Source organism: Bombus pascuorum, chromosome 9, assembly GCF_905332965.1.
Source record: "Bombus pascuorum chromosome 9, iyBomPasc1.1, whole genome shotgun sequence".
In the NCBI taxonomy this organism is placed as follows: Eukaryota; Metazoa; Arthropoda; class Insecta; order Hymenoptera; family Apidae; genus Bombus; species Bombus pascuorum.
The window spans coordinates 9,627,464-9,650,665 of NC_083496.1; the positions used below are offsets into that span (position 1 = coordinate 9,627,464).

Below are 23,202 nucleotides of genomic sequence, written 5' to 3' on the forward strand. Positions count from 1 at the left end.
TGTAATACATACTGTAAAACTCCCATTGAGAATATAGCCTGGATCACATTGACATGTACCACCGATACAACTGCTGTGATTTACAGAGCAATCAGACGTAGCAGTATATTTCTAATCAATAAGATCTCCTAATAATGTTTCATTATCAGTAGAATAGGTTTCTTTTGCATCAAACCTGTGCGTTGAATCTAAAATCGTGAATTGTAAATCCCTAATTACATGCGAGTTGAACTGCGATCGTTAAACATTAATGTTCCAATCGAATCATGTATCATCGACGATAATTGAGGATCATACTTACTTTTAGATGTTTATAATAGTTATAAAAATATATTGAAGTAATATTGCGTAATGCACTTGGAAAAAATCCGTTATGATTTCTTAAGCTAATATAAGAAAAAAGTGAGGGATTAAGATGTATGTGTAGCTTTATTTGATGCGCACATTTCACGAATTACATAATCACATGTAATAATTGCATGTATATAATTTCTGAACTAGACACGTGCAAGGAAAATTTATCTTCTTTGACAAAAAATAGACAAGATATATATGATAAACAACACGCTGCGCTGTTAAATACTATTAATGAAGAAAAGTTATTTCACAAATCACTATTCCATTAACACATTGAATATTAAAGACTCATACTGGAAATGAGCTAGACGTTTACTCGAAATTTAACGTTCTTTCGACAGAAATTGACTCAAAACTTTTACAGTTTTAGAATAAAAATATATTTAATAAGATAAAGTAAGCAACTATGTGTTATACACATTTCAAAGTAACATATAAAATTAGAAAAATGATTACCATTGTCTAAAAAACATGTTAAATAAAATAATAGACAAACCACTACATTTGAAATACGCAACATGATTAGTACATCTGCTTCTAACTGAAACGTACAAATTTTTGATACAATGATCGTTGACGAATTTTATCAAATTAATCGTATCTGATAGAAAATGTACACCTGCATTGTTATCAAAAAGATATTAAATTATCTGAGAAAATAATTTTTCCGTAGTCATTTCGTTTACTGTTTACTTAATTTTCGAACAAAAAAAGGTGTTTCACACAATTTCACGTAAAATAGAATAATTTTATCAATTAGGACAAGAGTATTTGTAGTAAATATGTGTTTTAAAGATTCTATAAATTTGAAAATTGCTATTGTTAATAATTGGTTGATAATGAAATAATATGAGAAAGGTTGATATAAATGTATTTAGGTAGTATAATGTTTTATATGTCTATAATCGTAGTTTATCTGATAATATTCCCGATTATACCAATTGTAAAGAAAGCATGAATTTTCAATAATCTGTATCTCTATAATCTATAATTATTAAATCAAATGGTGCTTATTTATCAAAAGACAATCGTCTTGTATGAATTACGATTGTTTGACATTCTTTGAAGCTGTTTACAAAATATCATTTTCGAAAATACTAAGGAAATCCCCTAACTATTTTTTGAATCAAAAGGTCATTAGGCATGAAGATTAATTCAACACTATACACACTTTTGTTCGGTATCTTTCTCGATAAAAATGAAAACAGACGTAAAAATGAAAATGTAAAGTGAAAACAAATCACTGAATATGACATACAAGTAATATTTCCATTAATATTATGAAGTTATCAAAATACGCAGTATTAAAATTACAAATATTATTCAACGTACACAATATTTTCCTGGAACACAGTTTACGTAATAAGTGAAGATGAATTTATTCCTACAGCGCAACGTCACGAAAATGTAATATCACATTCTGCGTCAAAATGATGTTATATAACTTTAATTTCTTTCCTTTGTGCGTACATTAATAAAGAATCGTTTTAGTTTCAAATCTGATAAAAAATGTCGTTGTTTTAGAATTGTGTTCAAGAATGTATAATTTAAGGAAATGCATATTCAACAAAACAGTTAGCAAAACAATTAGCAAAACAAAAGCAGGTTTCTTTATTCACAACAAGCATAAAATTGTAGATGACCTATAGGAGATATGTCTTGACCTATGGACATCTTCCTCGTAGTATGAAACTTGTGGTAGGAGACTAAGTTTTATCGTTGATGCGACCTTTTATTTCTCTTTATACTAAACTTTGCCAGGTCGAGGTTAATTTGTACTTTTGCGTTTACCATTTAATGTTCTTTCTTTCTTCCTCAATAGTTAGTTTATGGCAGATCGTTCATCATGAAGGAACAGTGGAGCATCAGTAATGGTAAGTTTATTCTCTTTATATTTATTGTTTTCATTACGCGTGCATATGTAAATTTTACAATATGTAACTAATTAATCTTTGCATAGTTGTTTTAATTCTTTGTTTCATAATTTGTAAAACAGGATTTTTTTGAGAAATAGAAATATTTATGAAAAATCACTTTGAACCATCCAGCAATCTTTTTATATGATCATGGTTAACTGAAATTACAATTTATTATGTGACATTCTAATGAACGAGAGAAATATTCCATTTCAATTTCATATAAATGTTAATTTAAACTTGTACTTACGTCAACGTTGTACTTACACCTAGTGTTATACATAAACATGTTGCATATTCCACATATAGTTATTATCTCAGGAATTAAATTCTTCTCTTTAGAAGGAAAAACCTCAAAGTTCGAACATGTATTAGTGCGTTCTTTCTAATCTCAGCATATCAATATGCATTTTTAATGAATTGAATGTTAATAACGTGCACAGATGTCATCCAAGAATTGCGAATTTAAAGCGTTAGCACATTAGAACTTTGCTAAGAGAATGTGCAGAGGATAAGTGATTTTACTCCATCAGTTATTATTTAATTATATTTGACTATTTAGAGACACTTTCATTCGTTGTCGTCGATCTTGCTCAAAGCAACACATAAACTACAACTTAATCTCTTTATTTCTTTTATCGCAGAGAAGCTTATAAGTGTGGAGGAGGGACATGGAAGTTCAATTCCCGACAAGAAAAGTTTTACATATTTGAAACCCGTGAGCACACACCACATGTGTGAACAAATAATACAATGCGTGAAACTAATCCTGTACTTGGAACTGCTACTGTTTGTCGGATGGGCTTCTTACACAATATGGCAAAGTTATCATATTGATTCGATGGAAGCCAAGGTTATAGACAACATTCGAGAAGAAGAATCAAAAAATTTATTCGGCCAACAATCGATGTTTGACAAAAGTACTGTTGCACCCGAAGAATCGCATACATCGGAAGATAAAGTGGTATTGACGAACCCAATAGGACATGTAGGAGAACAGCCCTTGAATGAAGAACACGACATTATACCGATAGCAAAACCCGATCGAGACTTTCCAACAAAAGACAGTGAATCGTCGTCTGTATTGAAAGTTGATAGTGCAAAAGACGTTGAAATTAATGAATCAGACAAAGATACTACTGTATATAATTATTCCGAAATACAAGATCACAGTATAACCGAGGAACCGAAACAAGTAGAAAATGGGAAAGAAGCAAATTCGGAATATTATGCGCTTCTTTCGTTACTACTACAAAATGCTATGAAGACAGAACCTATGAAAGATCACACCACCGATAGCAGCATCAACTTGCAAGATGATTCAGTATTAAGTGGATCGATCTATACACCTATAGATGGGTTTGAAAATCTGGAAATTCAGGAAGATCAAGAGAAGGAAAATCAGGAAAATTGGGAGTACCTGGGAAATCAGGAAAATTGGTATCAGGAAAATATGGGAAGTCAAGTATATCAGGAAAGCCAGGAAAATTTGGAAAATCTAAATACCCAGGGGAACTTGGAAAATCAGGAAAATTGGGAGACTGGAGATGATGACGAGATTCTGGAAAGTGAGGTAAATCGGGAAAACCAAGATTATCAGGACATTCAAAAAAATGTGGGTATTGTGAACAATTATGCAAGTCAGGAAAATCTGTATGCTCTGGGAAATCAAGAAAACCAGCAAAGTGCTTCAGGAATTCAAGAAAGTCCGGAAATTCTGGAAAATGTCGAAACACCGATATTAATTGTGGATGATGATTATTTTAAAAAAAATTGGAAAATGCTTTCTATGCTCCGGACATCAAAAGATTCACACTTCACTGATAAATATGATGATCATTTTGAAAGAACTGGTGATATGCTTCGAATAGATTACGACGATGGACTGGACGATTTCGATTACAGACATGTACCTTATTTAAAATTGGAACCATCTTCAAATTTAGAGAAAACAGATGCAGTGCCATATATACCTGAGTATCCTTACCTGGGTACCTACGACGTAGAACATAGTTCTGATCCGTACTTATTTTTGTAACGAAATATTGTACAGGGTATCCCACTAATTTTGTCCATTTGAAATATCTTCGTTATGAGGAATAGTATGCGAAAAAATTTCATATAACAATTGAAAAATAATTCTAATATAGTAGTAGCAACAATGTCTTTATATGGGGCAGAATAAAGGAGACCTCGAGATCAATTTTCATTTATAAGATAGATATTAAAGTAAGTTTTATATTTAGGATTCGTGATCTTGTTGAATTTAAACTCAAAAGAATAAATATTTTCTCTATTAAAAATGAGAACTAATTTACTTATCTCCTCATGTTATGTCTTTGTTGGAACGATTACTACTTTTATCAGTAATATTTTCATTCATTATTTGAAATAAAGAAGATATTTTAGGTGGATAATGCTGACGGAGCATTCTGTATAATACAAGAAAATTTCAACAAATAATCTCATGTAATTTCTTGTCGTGGTTACAGAAGGAGCAACCCGTAGTTACGATTTTTATCGTAAAAGTATAGCAATAATTTGGAAAGATGTCTTTCGTATTTCTGTGTATCATTTTATAATTAATCTTTTAATTTAAATAACTTATAGTAACTTATTGAATAAGTCAAAAGTGAAATTGTAAAAGAAAATATTTTGTGAATTCTATTCGCTTATTTTACTTTATTTGGTTGTTTCACATTCTGAGTCATCTTGTAGAGAATTAAAGTAATACTATTAGTAGAATTTTACAAGTTAAAAGGTACAAGTTAATATGAATGAGCGATCCTAGTTGGATAAGAAAAGAAACGAAAGTTCACAAATTTCGTGTTATCTGATTAATCTATTTGGTAAAAAATTATAAAATCGTAAAAGTAAATTTTATAATCTACAGCTTGTAGTTTGTCAATTTATTACTATTGTTAACTGGTAAATTATAATTTTATTTATAAAGGAATTTATAGAAGCAACTTTAAAGAAAGGCATGCTTTGAGAAAATCGTATTATACTTTGTCAGATACGCGAGTGAAATTGCAATTGTGAAACAGAAAATGTTTTGTGAATCCTAATCTTTATTTTATTTAAAATAAATCCTGTATGTCTTTATAATTACAAACATCATTCATAAATATTCAATACAAAATCATGGCATATTTTGAATTCCGCATATTTATTTTATTCAGTCCATATTTCATTATTTCACAAACGTACCTGTTTATAATTACAAATATCATTCATAAAGGTTAACGCTATTTGACAAAATCATGTCGTAGAAAAATTAATGCATCATTCGCACAGCTGCGCATGGGCCTTGAACTTATTTATGCTAATATGTAACGATTTACACCAGAGTTAGTCTGATAACGTTTCCATACGTCGGCTAATAGGCAATTACAATTGGTCGGTCAGCGATTACGAACTGCTGAAGTAGGTCAGTCTAAACCATGTTTTTTGAAGGAGATCTCTATCAAAGAACGCACATAACCCTTATAACTTTTTATGATACGCTATAAATTGAATACCTATGCTTAAGAAATAAATATGCCACTCCTGTTTCCCCTTTATATTAATTCTAACTCGGGACAACGAATTTAACTGGATGATTTGTATTTTCTTATTCTTTATTCGACGATACTATGTTCCCTTTCGATATTAACGTCGTCATTAGAATACTAGATGATTCAGAAACTGAACTAGAGTATAACTTGGTTTTGGGAAAAACTACAGAATCGTAGGAGAAGATTTTTACGTGTATAACAAGCTCTATATCAATTCTATGGTATAATTTTTCTCGTAAGTATATCGATACACTTGCAAAGTGCACTTAATGAGTTCAATTGAAATTTATATAAATTGATTCAACCAGTGATTCTGTGAATTCTATGTACCGTAAATAATTACAAACTCAATCCCATTTCTAGATTTTTCACATTATCAGAACAAAATTGACGAATTAAATAATTATATAATTTCATACTATAACATAAAATAAACCTGAAGATGCAACAAACAAAAATTTTCTTCTTTTGAAGTCTGCAAGAAATTCAATTTTCTTTTAAACTTGTGTTTTTGAGTATGAAGAAATATAAGCTAAATTTTTACTTTGTTAAGTTTTCGTTCAATATCTAGTGGACTTTTCTTCATTTTCCATTACTTCTATTAATCTGTTAGATACGCTATCCGCTAACTTATTTAATGTTTCATTTATAATATCCGCTCACGCGAATTTTATTCTTTTTTTGTAAGTTCAACGATATTTTCTATAAGTGGCTCCTCATGAACCCGTTAACTTTTCTCGCTAAAACTTGCTACAGATCCTTGGTCGGGTTCAGATCAGAACTCAATGCTGATCAGAATAATAATTTTATTCTGAAATCTAGAAATCACGTTTTTCGTAATGGCAGCTGTATAAATAGGAGCAATGTCTCGCTGAAAATTTGTTTTCTTATCTTCTAGATTCAGTTACGAAAGGCTATTAATATTTAGGCTAATAATATTTATTAATAATTCGCCATTCGCTTGACATAACCAGACAGGATTAATGGTTTCTTGGAAATATTGAAACAATAATGCAGAAAATATATCTGAGTTTATAATTATTCACAACACTGTAAAAGATATACTGTAATATCGTTGAAAATTCAACATTTCGTGAGATATTCAATTTCTTTTGAAACTATAGCGAGCACTCAAACTAGAAATATTTTTACATATTTCCTTGCCATTACATTTTTCATATTATTACCATTACCAATCTAACAAAGAATAAGAAAGAAAGATTGCAGTGGTTGTTTGTCAAGCAACTAAGAATTTAGGGTTACGCGTGCTTTCATGATATCTGGTATACGTATTACAATACACAACACTTGCAAATTCTGATTCGTTAATGACATTCTGCTATTTTTATAGGTTCTAAAGGTTAACATATTCTGTTTTAAGCGCGATATGCAACAACTGAGTAACACGAGTCTTAAGTTGAGCTTCAACCATTCAAATGTACCTATTTCTGAATTAACTTTGAAATAATGAGTTTACTATGCTTTACTTTCCGAAAGAAGGACAATCGTGAACAAGGGTCGCCTTTCTCACGAGCTTTCGAATAATAATAAACCATGCTCATCATTTCTCTCCTCTTTGAATATTTCCCAACACCTTTTCAATTTTCAAATATTAAGTCGTCCGAAAAGTTTCTTTCGTTTTATAAGGAAATAAAGGATGCACATTTTCCGTTTTATATTATTTTATCGAATTACGTATGATCCATTTTATTCTATCAAAATAAATATCACAACGTTCGACAGATTAGGTTTCATGTTTGTATAAAGATGCATCGTTGTAAAAGACGGGTCTGTAAAAGAAAGACACTTTTCGGACGACCTAATATATTCCTTTTCTTTTCTCTATTTGAATTCTTTTGTTTCTTATTGTACAAGGTAAAATAGAAAGAAACAACAGATTAGCTGCTCCCAGGGACCTTCTTCTTCCCAATCCTACGATACTTTTTCCCTGCTCTATTTGCATTTTTTCGCTGTCCATTGTACAAGCTGGAATAGGAAGAAACAACAGATTAGCTGCTCTCAGTGACCTTCTTCTTCTCAATTCTACAAGACACGTGAACCTAGACATTAATGTTACGGGAATTCCAATGTACATATGTCTATTAAGAATGTACATAAATTATATAGAAATCAATTATCTTGTTCATGTCGGGGTAATTGTTACTCGTTCAATAAAACACGCAAACGAACCACGTGAATATTCACGATCCACTTCCGATACCTTCTTCTTTCGAAAATACGAGACAGGCCCGACTGTTACGAAATCTTCGTGATATGTCGACAGTATGGAGTAATTGATGCTCGAAGGTAGTACAATATACCTAGCGTGCATGAACACATACTTCTGCAAATTTAAACCATAAGATAGTAGGGACAACGTTATAAATTTCTCAACTTTCGTATATGTATTTCGAGCATGCATATTTGCTATGTTTAAACCAATTTAATCGTCAGCTACAGTTACTTTGATACCGTTTACTTCCTTTATTTATAGAGGACAGTAGGAAACTCCTTGTACGCTTGCCAAGAGCAAATTGTTTAATTTGGTCGATACAAAATATCGTAAGATCAAAAAAATGTAATAACTTGTAAATGCAAAGAAATAACTTAAATTATTATATTATTAACTTAGACAGAGATTAATAAGGTTAAGCAGATGGAATTTACTATTATCCAATACCTAGATGAATAGATGAAAAATTAATGTTTGCAATGATTACAAATAAGAGCGAAGTCTAATCCAATAACGCCTCTTTAACGTTTAATGATACAATGTTTCAAAGTGTGCTACTTTCTAATGGACTTAACTAGCCATCAAGAAGACGTACATTAAAGATAATTTTTTGGAAGTTCTCGTTGATCGTCCCTTTCCCATAAATATACTTATACATAGTCTTCTCCGGGAAATAACCGAAGTCCTGAAAATTACAAAAAGTCAGTGGTGATATCAAATTTTTATGGCGGTTATATCACTAGAAGCAGGGTTGTAACAACGATCATCAGAGTAGGATTCGTTCACGCGTCGAAAAATCGGCTTCTATTGCATGGACTGCTTGTCTCAAAACAAACAAATTAAAACATTGCACTATTTACCTCGTTCGTCAGACTCAGTACCGTGCAATTTCATCTTGTCTCGACAGCTTTAAATAACAACGAAGGGGAAACGACAACTTTCAGGACATCCGGAAGACTGTGACTGAACCTTGTCGAAAGAATTTTACAAAGAGCCATAATTATTCGACGCATTAATTGGCCGCGTAATTTGTATCGCAACAAGAGGAGTATGTCTCGAATAAAATAAAATTTTCCTCAAAACAATGCCTCTGCTTTGCTATCCTTAAAAAGTTCAGTTACTTTTGGAATATTCAGTTCTCCGTTATTCTAGCATCTGTGGCACGAGCTTGCAAGGATAACAGGATTATCGATAAGGCCACTAGCAAAGAACGACAGAACAAAAGTTACGGTTCCTTCATGCCATATAAAGTACCAGAACCTGACATTTATACATTAAATACCGATAGCCGTCGCAAGCTCGTGGAAGGGCGCGCGAGTGATTCGTGGGTATCGCGAGGATGGAAAGAAATTCTGCGGAAAAAATTCGGGTCCGATTGGTTGCTCTTTACAAACTCCAGTAGGAGTAAGTAAAATTAAGTAGGTGTATTAACCGAAAGTAGTCACATATACAAACAAAACAATGTAGCAACGCATGACGATGAGCAATAGTGAAGAGTACACGCTTTGAGCCTGTACCGTTTATGGAAAATTCTTTCCATCTCTATATTATACTTGACAATCTAGTCAATTTGCACCACCATCTTGCTAACTTCTAATTGTTAGTTATCAAAGTGGGCGGGGATGTTAATCATGTTAGGAGAACTACCAAGTCGAAGTTGTCGTGATTCGCTAGTCGTGTTACCGCCTATTCCTTGTAATTTATTATAAATCAATATAATAAACACTGCTGTCCATACATTACGAAACATTTGCCAACTGTAATTATAAACATTAATAAAATAATGTAATAATATAATTTAGGTTTCCTTATAACACGCGCAGTTAGTAGATGTCAATTTTAATTTTTAGTAACAAAATCCATTTATGTCTAGCCTAGGTGTACTAGTAAGTGTTCAGTGAATTAACGTTAGTGTACAGTAGAACTCTACTTATCGAACTCGTCAGGGAACAAACAACGATGTCCCATGAAGGAATTATAATTGTTATACCGCAGATTTTTATGCATTTATAAATTAAGTATGTAGATTATGTATATGATTTTGCTGCATACAATGGGTACTTTAAGTCGAGGTCCTCGAATTTTGATGTCTCATTCTCTTTTATTAATAAGAAAAAGATATTTAATGGTTAAGAAGTATTTTAACATATATGTAGTCAAATGAAAATTCACGTATTTCAGTAACATACTTTCGTATTTTCCTCAATCTTAAGAAATTTATTAACAATACGAAAGCATGATAACAATGTTAATACAGTAAAGAGCAACCAATTCGTTAATACTATTATAAATGACAATGTGTGAAATAGCAGTGTATTCATATTGTATACACAGATATTAACGCGAGCCATTGCAAGAATATGTAGGCAGCTGATAATTCCCAGAACACCTATTTCCAGGATAATAACCGATTCACCGCGAAGTGATCCTGGATCAGTTAAATGGGCGTTCCACATTTCATTTTATCGATTACGATATTTTTGACATTTCCATCCCTAATATTATAGTTATAATTCATAAACATTTGTTTAAAATAAATCTTGAAATATATGGCAGTCTTTTAGAATTATTTAAATATAGTTGAACTATATATACCTTCAAAAGCGAAGTTTTTATCCAGAAAATCAGTTGGAATAAAATTAACATTTTTAAATGAGATACTGAGCTTTAAGTGAGGCTTGATTTTCTAATGGATAGGGGAGTTGTATGACCGTTAAGGTTTCGTGACTGTGTAAAACGAAACACGACTTTTCGTGTATTACTTCTTTCTAAACAGTGATAAACTTTGTGATTTTTTTCACATTTATCATATACGACCCTATCAAATTAACCTTTGCTACATCTAAGGAAACTTGTCAAACGTCGGTAAAGCTATCAAAATTTGAGTTATTGTAATTATTAATTGTATTATTGTATTGTAGTTAATGTGATAATTTTCTCTGAAAGAAACATTAATAATCGTTATGTGATTTTACAGAACGATTTTTTATACTACTTTTATTCTGTTTTCTTCAGACCCTGTCTAGCTGTAAATTTGAGCTCATGTAGTATATCTCACGAGTCTTAAAATGTGCAGTTTTTGAACGGTAACACCACCGTGTTGAGTTCGACGAAAACTTTTATTATCCCTTGTTAAACCCACTCATAAAAATAGACGTTTACTGTAATAAACTGTAATAAAATTCCTGGAAAATTTAACAGTTCATGGATGAAAAACACGGTGCAAACAAAGTTGAAATTCTGATATCCCGCTAAAATATAACAATATTAGGCTCTTCGGTAATCGCTTTACACACAAGTGATTATGATAATACCATATTAATACCGTAAACCATTACAAACTGCATATACATATAACGATGTACCACATAATGAATAATAATTAGAGCGAAATATTTGACATTTTAGTCACATGACAATATTTGTTGCAATTTTTAACTACATACTTATTAACTAGTATTCTAACTTTCAATAGCTAGAAACACGCAACGAAATATTTATAAAATATCATTGTATATAACGATGTAAAATCTATTTAACGTATTTAGAAATAATTATATAACGTTTCGATTATATGACGATATTCTCTGTAATTTTTTTTTGACATATATCTATTAGATATAATTGCAACTTTAACAACCCGAAATATGTAGCAAATATGCAGTTTAAAAAATCCATCGGTAATTTTTTAAATAATTAAATATTATTCTAATTCAAAATAAGCAGCCCAAAATACGTAGGGAAATATTCAGAAAATATGCAGTATCGAAAATCAATCTATTCAACGTAATAAACAGTTGTTTGGCGAAAGCGTGAAAGTACGATATATCGTGACGAAGTTAAAGTTGAGATGCTTTGTTCTAGCACGGAACCGTTCTATTTCTCCTGGCCACAACTCCTGCCACGATCGAAACTTAAGGGAGGAAAAGCATACTCCGATTCTTCAGCGATGTGGTAGGCCAACCACGTTTTGGTGTAGAGTACTTTCTACTTCGGTGGTGGCAGCACATGGGGTACAGGGTGGGGATGCTTCAAAGGCTTAAAAGGCCTTCCAACGTCCTTGTAACACGCAGTTCTCGAATAGAACGTAATCGCATTCCGTTCAAATAAAAATCAACTTGAAAGCAACAGCGAGCAAATTTTTCTTGCACCTGGTCTTGCAAATTTAAACGTTATTACTTGTAATGATACTACGATAGTCATTTAGATATCAGTGTACATTGAAGCAATTTGCAAAGTTTGTGCGGACGTTAACTTCGTTGCAACAAAAGACGGTCAGGGTTGATATCTTGGTGAACAGCAGCGAGTGATTTCTGTCTTGCAATCGAAACTTTGTAACTTCGAAAGTTGGTGACTAGTGAACAAGCTGAGTGTTGAATAGGCATTTTGGCGGGTCTTAAATACATATATCGAGGCTGCAACAAGTAAATCCGGTGAAAATGAAGAAGACGAAAGATCTTCAATTACTTGCGACGTTTCTTCTATTGGTGTTTTTCGTATCACCATCATTTACTTGGGCTCTTACGACATTCGGCAAACCCAGCGCAACGCAGAACCAAAATTCTCCACCACCGCCTACGCCAGGTTAAGCAAAGAGACTTATTAACTTAGGGAACAATCTGTCAATTCTCTCAATTATATTAAAATGTGCGATTTTTGTCAGGCATTTGAAAGGAAAACTTTTCAGATATTCAAATTCTTGTGACTTATTGGTCTTGATGATGCCGCTTGCTAATTGTAGCAATGCACGATTATAAAGTATTACTTTACAGCACTGTTATCCAAAAGAATGTATATACCGCTGTATTTCATATTATTTGTATTAAACAAATAGAAACTATAAAAAAGTATTTTATCATTCTTGGACAGATCTATAATTTCTAGACAAATATAAATAAAATAGCAAAATTTAGAAAGTTAGAAAACGCTTTCACGCATAAGGATTGGTTGTAATTTCAGTCGGGAAAGCTCGAGAATGTAAATTGGAGTCTGATTGCGCTGGAATCCAAAATACAACATGTATGTCGGATCATCGTGACGGAAGAACACGTTGTCTTTGTGGAGACTATTCCGCTCCTCTTAATGGCGCGTGTACCAATAAATTCAAAGGTAATTTATTCTTCCTAAACATTTTTAGAAACATGAACTTTTTTATTTGCGACGATCCACGGAGTTTATTATTTATTTAATTTATATAATTATACACTTGAGAATTTAAGATCGTGCATCGGAGATTACGTTATATTTATTTTAAATAAGTCTTGGATTCAATTAAAAAAGAAAGATACATATTGAATTTCTTCGTACACAAGGTACTACTGTCATTTGCATATACTCACGTGCTCTCTTGCAATATGCGAACATACGATGGTGTTGGTACCAGTACCGAGGTTATCTATGCAAATTGGAAAGCTTTACGAATATCATTGTAGCTTGCTATACCCCAACACCAATTTACTTGTTTTCTAATATACTCTTGCTATTTCACGATGCAAACATAAAGGTCGATATATCACGTAATTAGAAAATTAGTTGAAAATTGCTATTAAAGGTATTACGTATTACATTTTCGAATCGCAAAGAAATTAAATTCGTAATGAATTACTTCGTATTAGGATTTTAATTAAATATTTAGAATGAGCGTTTTTAGATTTATATTAGTAACTATTATAGTAGATGCATAATTTAGTCGATATCAGAGGAGAAGTAATTTGAAAATTTTGTTACATTGATTACAGGATTATCCTAAATACAATGGTTGAAAATTACGCGTCCGCGTGAAGTTTAAATGTATTTTTTACGATGATTAGGAACATTTGGTTCTGCTTTAACAACAGATATAAATATATAGACATTGGTTGTAGCAAGTCCAAAAGATTTTAACAAAATGATAATACTCCATTAAGATATACAGTGTACGAATACTATAGAAATTCTAAATTAAATCTGTCAAATTTTGAAATAAAATTGTCATCACGCGTAAGATTTCGCATTTAATGTATTATACATATATTTTAATTTAAGTATTCATTGCTAACATTGTTTATCCAAACGCTTATTACAAGTTCCATAATCTCTTCCTTAAAAAAGAATATTTGATACGTATTCATTTGAAAATTATTTCACTTGAATTTGAATTAGTCAGTATCCATATTCCAGTGTGATATCCTCTTATTATTAATTTAAATCTATTTATACAATATAATTACAAATATAATACTTTAAATGCTCTTACAGTTATTTAAGGAAATAAATGTAAATGCAAAAATTTAATTCACTTCTGTATCTAATTAATAAGATACCTGATCAATGTATATTTTTATTGTAGCGTTACATACTTCGTGTAACGATGATTCTGAATGCATTGAGGGTGCACATTGCATACAACGGAACAATACCATGTCCGGAAAACGTTGCTATTGCCAAGAAGGATATACCGAAGAGGGTGTGTTATTTTGCAATGGTATGTCATCACGTTCTTGGTTTCTTAATCTGTTAATCGAGTCATCTCTTAAGCAAAAATTTCCATAATCGCAAAATTAAGAATTACATGTAACTTGAAAAAGTTTCTAATTGCAATGAATTTCTTTCACAGGTAGCTCATCCGTCCACATATTTCACACAACACTTCTGTTACTTACATTGAGTATTATAAAACAAAACTTCTGTTAATTTGAATATTGCAAGACGAACCTTATAAATTCTTCAAAATTTTAAACCTGCTAAAACATTGCTGAAACTCTAAACTATGAATCAACCAAAAATACCATATTGTGTAGAGTTAGAAAATAGTCTTAAGTTTACCGCAATTACAGTACAAATTTTAAATGTGTTTCATAACTACTATTGGGTTTAATAACTGTACTTGGAAAGTAATAAATTACTTATACGCGACATAACTTTAAAAAATATATTATATTTTCATTGCAAGTAATTATGTTTAAAAATACATCTTTCGTGTATTTAAAATAAATACTGGTTACGTATATTTAAAATATTTTATTGTATTTTTGGATAATTCATTTTATGAAAAAATATGTGCAACATCAATAGGTACAAAACATAATATATTCTAATTCTTAATTGTCCTATAAACTTCGTTATGATTATGGTATGTTTCAGTTGTCACTACATTTTCTAATTAATAGTAATGCAATTTAGTAACATATGTATTATCATAATTCAAATACTTAATTTTTTAAAATATACGTATTTCATATTTAATGTTGACAATCTCTCATAGATTTGTTTTGTACTATTAAGAATTAAATTTTATTCCATAGTGCAAACGTCTATTATACGGTATATTAAGATACTTAAAGATAATTAAAATATTTCAATAACATATCGTTATTTAAGTATGAATATGTAACGAATCCTTCACTTAAGAGCAATTTTTTCGTAAAACTTTGTAGTAGGGTTTTGTAAAATGTTTTACCTACATTTTATCGTAATTTCAATCTCTGTATTGTATGTCTATGATTATTGATTCTTATCTTTTAAATATTTATACGTATAATTAATACTTGGAACTTTGCAATAAAAATTATATTAGTGTAGAATATTAGATAATTCACGAGACATATTAGAATCAACGACTTAGATATAAGTAAAGAATTTTAATTCGTGATCACTTTGTTCTGCAATTTGTTGTCTAGTTGTATTTAGTTGCATGTACATGTAAAGTTTATAATTTTCTTAGAGTATAGAACATTAACATATATATACCATAATTATGTTTAACTTCGTTTGAATATTTTATAATGTACTTATGATATTCTGATTATATTAATTAAACTGCAAAGTCAGTTCTTCTTTGGAAATTATCGAAAGTAATGATAGAATTTGTTTGTTTCATGTAAAATTTGTCAATTCATTTCTAGAATAATCTAAGCTGATCTACACTAGTTTACAGAATACAAAAATTTGACTTTTTAATTATATATATAATATCGTGTTATATGATAAAATATAATTTCAGTTAAATATCATTTGCGAAATTATGATCTACTCCTTTTGTATCAAAGATTCAGTGGCGCTACATAATTCTAACTATAAATATACAAGATGTCTCAAGACAGATTATATGATCAAGTAGGAAGACACTATATCGTATATGCGAAAGATGAAGAAGAGAATAATGCTTTTTTATTTCATGTGTAGTCGAGAAAATTGAGTTTCAAAATTCATGAAGCATATATACGTGCACTCAGTATCACTTCTATTTCAAATCCAATTTTCTCAAATATGTGACTTTAAACAAAGAAAGCAAACTATATTCTGCATTTTCCGTTTTAAGTTAATTTATCCTACATTATGTTAAGTAAAATCATATTACTTGTGGGGTCAATAATTATAATAGCCATATCTATTCGACAAATTTTCGAATTTAATTTTCACGAAAACAGTGTCTCAAGTTAAAAAATTTGTCTTTCTTCATCTTGATTCCTAGCTGATTATATCACCCACACTGAGACTCTTCATGTTTACTAATTTTTATTTTTCAAGAACATTTCTTTAAAATTTCAATTTTGTAAAAAGTTCAGTTATTAAAATTTAACGTGCCTAATGAAATTTTATATGATATAACAACTTCATTCTATATATTATAAAAAAAGTTGTAACTTAAGATATTACTATCACACAATTTTATCAAATAGAATATAGTAAGTACTATTACAGATCGTTCAATTTAGTATCTATAAGTAAAAAAAACAATGCCTTTATGTTCATGATTTATTCCTAGTTACAGCTAGCAAATTTTAAGTCGATAATCCCAGTGTAGCAGTTAGACGTACGTAAATACATATAATATAAAGTTGTAACATGCCAATAATGCCTCAAGTACCAATGACTGTATGAAACAAACTATGTAATAACTATACAACTAAATAACATGTATACTAAAATTTACGTTAATGCGAATTTATCAGAACACAAATGGACAGCAATATTTATTTCAATTATGATGCATAGCATTTTATAACGTTTGTAAATTGATAGTAGCATAATAACGAACTGTACTATTCGTCTCCACTATTTGAATATGTTATTAGCACGAATATATTATGCACTAATAAATTTTTTCTGTATTCTGAACATATGTATCACCGTACTTCTTAATAATATATTAATTGTAGATTACACGAGTCAATTATAAAAAGTAAATAAATGGAATACTTCATATATTTTGTTAATCGATCTTTTTATTATTTCTTTTGGAGAACTAACTGTGTTACAGTGTTTCCAGTTTGTCCACCAAATACAAATGTGTCAGCAGGAAGCACGTGTAAGATATCAAAATCTAAAATATTGTAAATTATATTAATGTTATTAATATTGTCATATATGTTATTAACAATAAAGATTAATTCGTTATTAACGAATGTAATTATTGCTTCAAATAATAATATAACTTACAATTTTGAAAATGTTTCTCTATTTCTTCTTTAGTCCAATTACATGAAGTTAAAACTAAGTAACCAGAAGGTAACAGAATTTTGTAGATATTTTCTATATACTTTTGCCGTTTTGACGAAGGATCTTCTGGATGTAAGCTGATGGCATCGTAAGTTCCTTTATCATGTACTAATTTAAAGTCAATCGGTAAATTACAATTTTGTGAATCGAGTATATCGCAAACTTTTAATTCGACATGTGACATATTATTTTCCTTCAGTACTTCACGAGCCAAGTCCACTGCCTTCTCTGAATAATCTACACCTAGCAATTTTTCAAAGCCTTGTTTTGCAAGTTCCACTAATGTCATTCCGTTTCCACATCCTATATCAATTATTTTATCATCTTTGTTAAGTTTCAATTGCGTACTAATCCAACTGAAATATTAGACAGAACATTAATAAGGAATACATATTACAAGCAATAATGCGAGGATATGGATAAAATTATAGGAGCTGCTACTATTATATAATTACTATACACATATGTAATTATTATCATAATTATTGTAATTATGAGCTCAATCGTATAAAAATAAGTAGAAATTATCTTATTTGAATTTATATAAGCGATTTAAAGATATTACCTTCTAATGATACAAATTTTAGTAGCTATATCTTACAAAAGATAGCAGCACCAGTCTCAAGAGTAAAATACTGTACTGTTTACGTGAAAAGTGCTTGCATTATATACGTGTACTTGTGTACATGTACTTTTCGTGTTGTTACATGAAATTTTCGTGTCTTGTTCGAATAACTTACCGTATGACTTTTAGTGTATTATTTCTACCAAACCATATTTCACCCACATCTCCGTGTTCCTTAAAATTATCAAGTTCTTCTGAATAAATCTTCTCCCAACTGAAACATAATTGTGACATAAAGTAATGCTTATCGAGTGTTTCACATTTACGAATACGGTATGTATTACTTACTAATCAAGTGTGCCTAAATCCGATGGTCCGAGTTCTTCAATGTTTTCATCTGTCATGATTTTATTTTGACTGTACGAAGATTATAATTAAATCGTAATATTATGTATTAAATGTATTAATCCTAGTTACCTTTTGTATTTTCATTAAATCAGTGATTTATAACAAAAACCCGTGTCTAAAATTTCATTTGACGTGAACATATAATTACTTACGTTATGCGGAATTCTATTAGGCGAACATAACCTCACTCCTAAGCCTAACCTATATTTTAATGATACAGTGAATAAGACATACCACATAAGCGTGATTGTGCAGGAATCACAATCTTTGCAACTATTTGACAGATAAAATTGTTTTTTCGAAAGTGTTAATTTGTTAAAGATGGTTAGTAAATTAATGAACGTACTTCAAATTGGTAAGTAAAATATATATTATATACATTCTATATTTGTATATAGCTATTTTAGTTTTTTTATTGTGTAGTTAAAGTAGTTTACACATACGTATGCAAACCATTAGATAGTAAAAATATACAAATTATATATTGTAGTAAAATAAGAATATGAAAATTAAGTCTAGTACTATTTCATTTATTAAATATTTTGATGTTAAAATCAGAGTATGTTCTTATATATAATTTTTGGTATTGTTAATTTTTGCTTAAGTATTTACTTTTTTAAACATATTTTTATGTCGGTATTCAGGGAAACAATGTATAAAATCATCAATTTTGCCTTGGCGTCAATTTTCTACAACAAATTTAAAACAAAATGATGTTAAACCAAAAACTGCTATCTTAATGTTAAATATGGGTGGTCCCAGTAATTTAGAAGAGGTGCATGAGTATTTATTACGTATAATGACTGATCGCGATATGATTCAACTGCCATTCCAAAGGTTTAGTTTGATGAATTTTAATAATTTATAGCAACCAAATCAATGTTAAGTTAAGATTCCATGTAACAATATGTATTACAGCCAATTAGGTCCTTGGATAGCAAAGTCCCGTACTCCCAAGGTACAGAAAAAATATTCAGAAATTGGTGGCAAATCTCCCATTTTAGAATGGACAAACACACAGGGTAAACTTTTGTGTGAGAAATTGGATAATATTTCACCAGAAACTGCACCTCATAAACATTATGTTGCATTTCGTTATGCCAATCCCCTTACTGAAAATACATTGCAAAAGATAGAAAAGTAAGAATACTAAATATAGATATAGAAAGATAGTAGAATATATCATCAAATGAAAATAAATACTGAATAAAGTTAATAAAATGTAACAAATAATTTTCTTTTAAGCAATATATATACATTTTCATTTTAGAGATGGAGTTGAACATACAGTTGTCTTTTCTCAGTATCCTCAATATTGTTGTGCCACAAGTGGATCAAGTTTTATTGAAATATATAAATATTATTTGAACAGGTAGTTACTTATGAATTCTTTTGCAATATTGTTACAATAAAAGAATTAAAAGCTGTTAGTGTATTATATACATTTTGAAGTAGATGTGAAGATGTTAAAATGTATTACCACTGTATTAAAGTGCCAGCATATATTAAGATATGTATTTTATAAATACAATCATACAAGATATGATATAAAAATTGTAATTATTTATTATTCTACAAATTGTTTTCAATTTGAAATTACATAATACTTAGTTTAATATGATTAATCATCTTTGACACAATATTTAATTTTTATTTTTTTCGCTGCATATTGATTATTTATTTGATAACTAATTAGAAAAGAGCTTTCACTAATATTTTATAAATAAAAAAAAAAATATTCAGGCAGTTCATACATTTTCATTTTCTTCAGATGTCACACGCATATATTTTTCCGTGTCATAGTTAATTTGCTTAAGTCATGCTACAGTTGATTTTTTAAAACATTTTCTTTAGCTAGTATGAAAGGTATAATTAATCTCTTTGACTACCCGATAAACAATCGACTAGTCTTTTAAATCTCCGTATTTACGACACGAAACTTTCGTCGAGAGTTGAGAAAACTTAGCTTACTTATAAGTAAAGATTGGACAATACGATATACATAGATGTGCAATCAAGCATGCAACGAATATTTTTTTATGCAAAATATTTTCTTAGCATGTCAAAAATTATTGTATACAATTTTTTAAAGATGAAGCAAACCTTTAAACATGTATATTATACATGTTATTCGTGTTTATATAATTCATTATTAAACATAGATAATTCGACTTTTATAAAGATTATTTATTCGACTTTTATTTGATAAAGATACCGTATAAAATTATTATACCCTGCATATACTGTAAGCATTCTAAGCTATCTATATTTCTAATAAAAGAACAGATAACTTGCAAAAAATGTGCGAATAAATTTACATATATATACACATATTTATAAATAAAATCTAATAAATATATTTAATCACAGAGATTGATCATAATATCTTATCGTTTCACGTCTTTTCATTCTTTTTCGTGATATATAAAAGATTGTATATTCTGTAATATGCATTTATGTACATAATAAATATTTTAATTAATGAAAACATAATAGCACAAAGAATTATCTTCAGACCTTAAAAGGAAGAATTTATTAGAATATAAAATGTGCTGCCATTTTAATGCGTAATTTGCTTTATATTCATAACTAATCCTTCTGAAGTATATTTATCGAAACATAATGATAAGATAAATTAATATCTCGATACAGTGCAAAGATGTATTAGACAGTACTCAGAAATTCATAATTTACAGAAAATTACCTTCTAACATGAAGTGGAGCGTAATAGATAGATGGGCAACGCATCCATTGTTCATAGAGACAATTACAGAAAGAATTAAAGAGGAATTAGCTCAGTTCCCTAAGGATATAAGGGGCGATGTCATAATTTTATTTTCGGCTCATTCGCTACCAATGAAGGTTACTTTTCAGTATTAAGAGCAAATTGATGTGTATTACAATTGCTTGAACATTGTGTTTTGCATTGTATTTTAGGCCGTATCTAGAGGCGATACTTATGCATCTGAGGTAGCAGGTACAGTTGCCTTAGTAATGGAAAAATTACAATATTGTAACCCATACAAATTGGTATGGCAATCAAAGGTACAGGCATTGTTTTCGTTTTATTAATAAATTTTATTTATTTTTAATTATACTGAAGTAATATTTCCTTATTTGAGGAGCATAAATTTATGAATACAGTTTTTCTATAAGATTTTAAAGGTAACTTCATTGTTAAATTATTTACTGATAATTAATAGTTAGCACTCTATTGTACAAGGCAAGAAACCGAATATTGCTGTTAATATTAAAATTAATCTTTTCGTTATGTTTACTTCTACCAAAAAGCATACAATAAGGAAAATATATATTTTAAAAACACAAGATGATATTGATTTTATTCTGAATGTGATGCTTTCCAAGTTTTCGAAATTATTCACGTTTTGTTAAATGGAATGTTATATGCAATGTATTGACATATTCTTTATAAAAGAATGAATTCTGTCACACTACATATATCATGCATAGTGAAACTGCTAGGAGTAAAATTACAAATTTTTTGACATTTACTGGTTCATTAAAATTCACGGATTCTTTGATATGCTAAATGAGATACCGTTGCTATATCCTCTTCCACGGAAAAGTCTATTTCTTTTTAAATGAAATTGTATCTCAATTATTGCACCTCGTTATAGTTCACTTGAAAATAAACAACATTCGCCACATTTTTCTTTCCATCGAATAGTTAAAACCATACAACGAAATACATTAAAATTTATGCTAATTTATATCCTGATTTATTACTGTGTATATTTAGGTTGGACCTGTATCTTGGTTGGAGCCTTTTACCGATGACGCAATAAAAGCGTATGTAAAGCAAGGCAAAAAGCATTTTATATTAGTTCCAGTAGCATTTGTTAACGAACATATTGAAACTCTTCATGAATTGGACATTGAATATTGCAAAGAATTAGCTGAGGAAGTAAGTGTTGCATATTACTTTTAACTCAGAAAAAGAGAATTTAACTACGGAGAAATATTTTTTACCTTCTTTTGTATTTAGCTTGGCATTGAAAAAATACGGAGAACCGCTGCACCTAATGATCATCCTACGTTTATAGCAGCTTTAACAGATATCGTTGCTTCTCACCTTAAATCGAATAGGCCAGTGAGTCCCATGTTTTTAACACGTTGCCCTCATTGCATTAGCAAGAATTGTGCAAAAAGCAAGAATTGGTATGCAGAAATATGCAAAAATTAAAAGGGAAAAATGTTTAATTTATCGTACATGTAATATATCGTGTATATGTAAAAATCAAATATATAATTTATACAATTTGTTGCTATTTCTCATATTAATATCAGTGTAAGTGAGATTAAGGTTAAATATTTAATAATTACAATTTAGAAATTGTATAAAATACAGGTTATCTCTGTAACATAATGTGTTGAATAAAATATTGATATTTATTTCTAAATATTGTTGCTTTCTTTTTTCCTTAACTCTAGTATATATTATATAGTACTCTTTACATATTACCTCCTTTGGTATGTTTTTGAAAACATAAGTCATATCATAAATGCATTAGGTATTTTTACATATTTATTTATTACAGAATAAATATTACTTCAATGTAACATAAATTATATCTCGAACTTAGGAACAAATCTATTTTTCGAATATTTATAAAAAATATTTTTATACCTTAGCGTTTACATAAATGATATTATAATACTCTCAAT

The 23,202-nt window shown here is 29.7% G+C and overlaps 5 protein-coding genes across 5 annotated transcripts in view; 4 read left to right on the plus strand and 1 right to left on the minus strand.

Annotated features, from left to right (window-relative positions):
* The first annotated feature begins 2,086 nt into the window (after positions 1-2,086).
* Positions 2,087-5,432, plus strand: LOC132910855 (uncharacterized protein PF3D7_1120600-like). Its single transcript, XM_060966948.1, has 2 exons — positions 2,087-2,231; positions 2,918-5,432. The coding sequence occupies exons 1-2, from the start codon at positions 2,204-2,206 to the stop codon at positions 4,309-4,311; spliced, it is 1,422 nt and encodes a 473-aa protein (XP_060822931.1). The 5' UTR covers positions 2,087-2,203; the 3' UTR covers positions 4,312-5,432.
* Positions 5,433-12,122: 6,690 nt separating this feature from the next.
* Positions 12,123-17,260, plus strand: LOC132910699 (uncharacterized). The gene is made up of 4 exons (XM_060966597.1): positions 12,123-12,647; positions 13,023-13,172; positions 14,392-14,526; positions 14,659-17,260. Exons 1-4 carry the CDS (start codon positions 12,503-12,505, stop codon positions 14,733-14,735), a joined length of 507 nt encoding a protein of 168 aa, XP_060822580.1. The 5' UTR covers positions 12,123-12,502; the 3' UTR covers positions 14,736-17,260.
* Positions 17,250-18,599, minus strand: LOC132910695 (EEF1A lysine methyltransferase 2). Its single transcript, XM_060966590.1, has 4 exons — positions 18,457-18,599; positions 18,284-18,382; positions 17,484-17,899; positions 17,250-17,367 (listed from the first exon to the last, which is right to left on the minus strand). The coding sequence occupies exons 1-4, from the start codon at positions 18,510-18,512 to the stop codon at positions 17,273-17,275; spliced, it is 666 nt and encodes a 221-aa protein (XP_060822573.1). The 5' UTR covers positions 18,513-18,599; the 3' UTR covers positions 17,250-17,272.
* Positions 18,335-23,202, plus strand: part of LOC132910661 (leishmanolysin-like peptidase) — a 214,361-nt gene continuing 209,493 nt past the window's right edge. The window contains exon 1 of the mRNA XM_060966497.1: positions 18,335-18,441. The gene's annotated coding sequence lies outside the window, so the exon portion shown is untranslated. The remainder of the gene's footprint in view (positions 18,442-23,202) is intronic.
* Positions 18,742-22,937, plus strand: LOC132910681 (ferrochelatase, mitochondrial). The gene is made up of 8 exons (XM_060966548.1): positions 18,742-18,871; positions 19,161-19,353; positions 19,435-19,656; positions 19,787-19,888; positions 21,213-21,378; positions 21,454-21,561; positions 22,277-22,441; positions 22,523-22,937. Exons 1-8 carry the CDS (start codon positions 18,838-18,840, stop codon positions 22,718-22,720), a joined length of 1,188 nt encoding a protein of 395 aa, XP_060822531.1. The 5' UTR covers positions 18,742-18,837; the 3' UTR covers positions 22,721-22,937.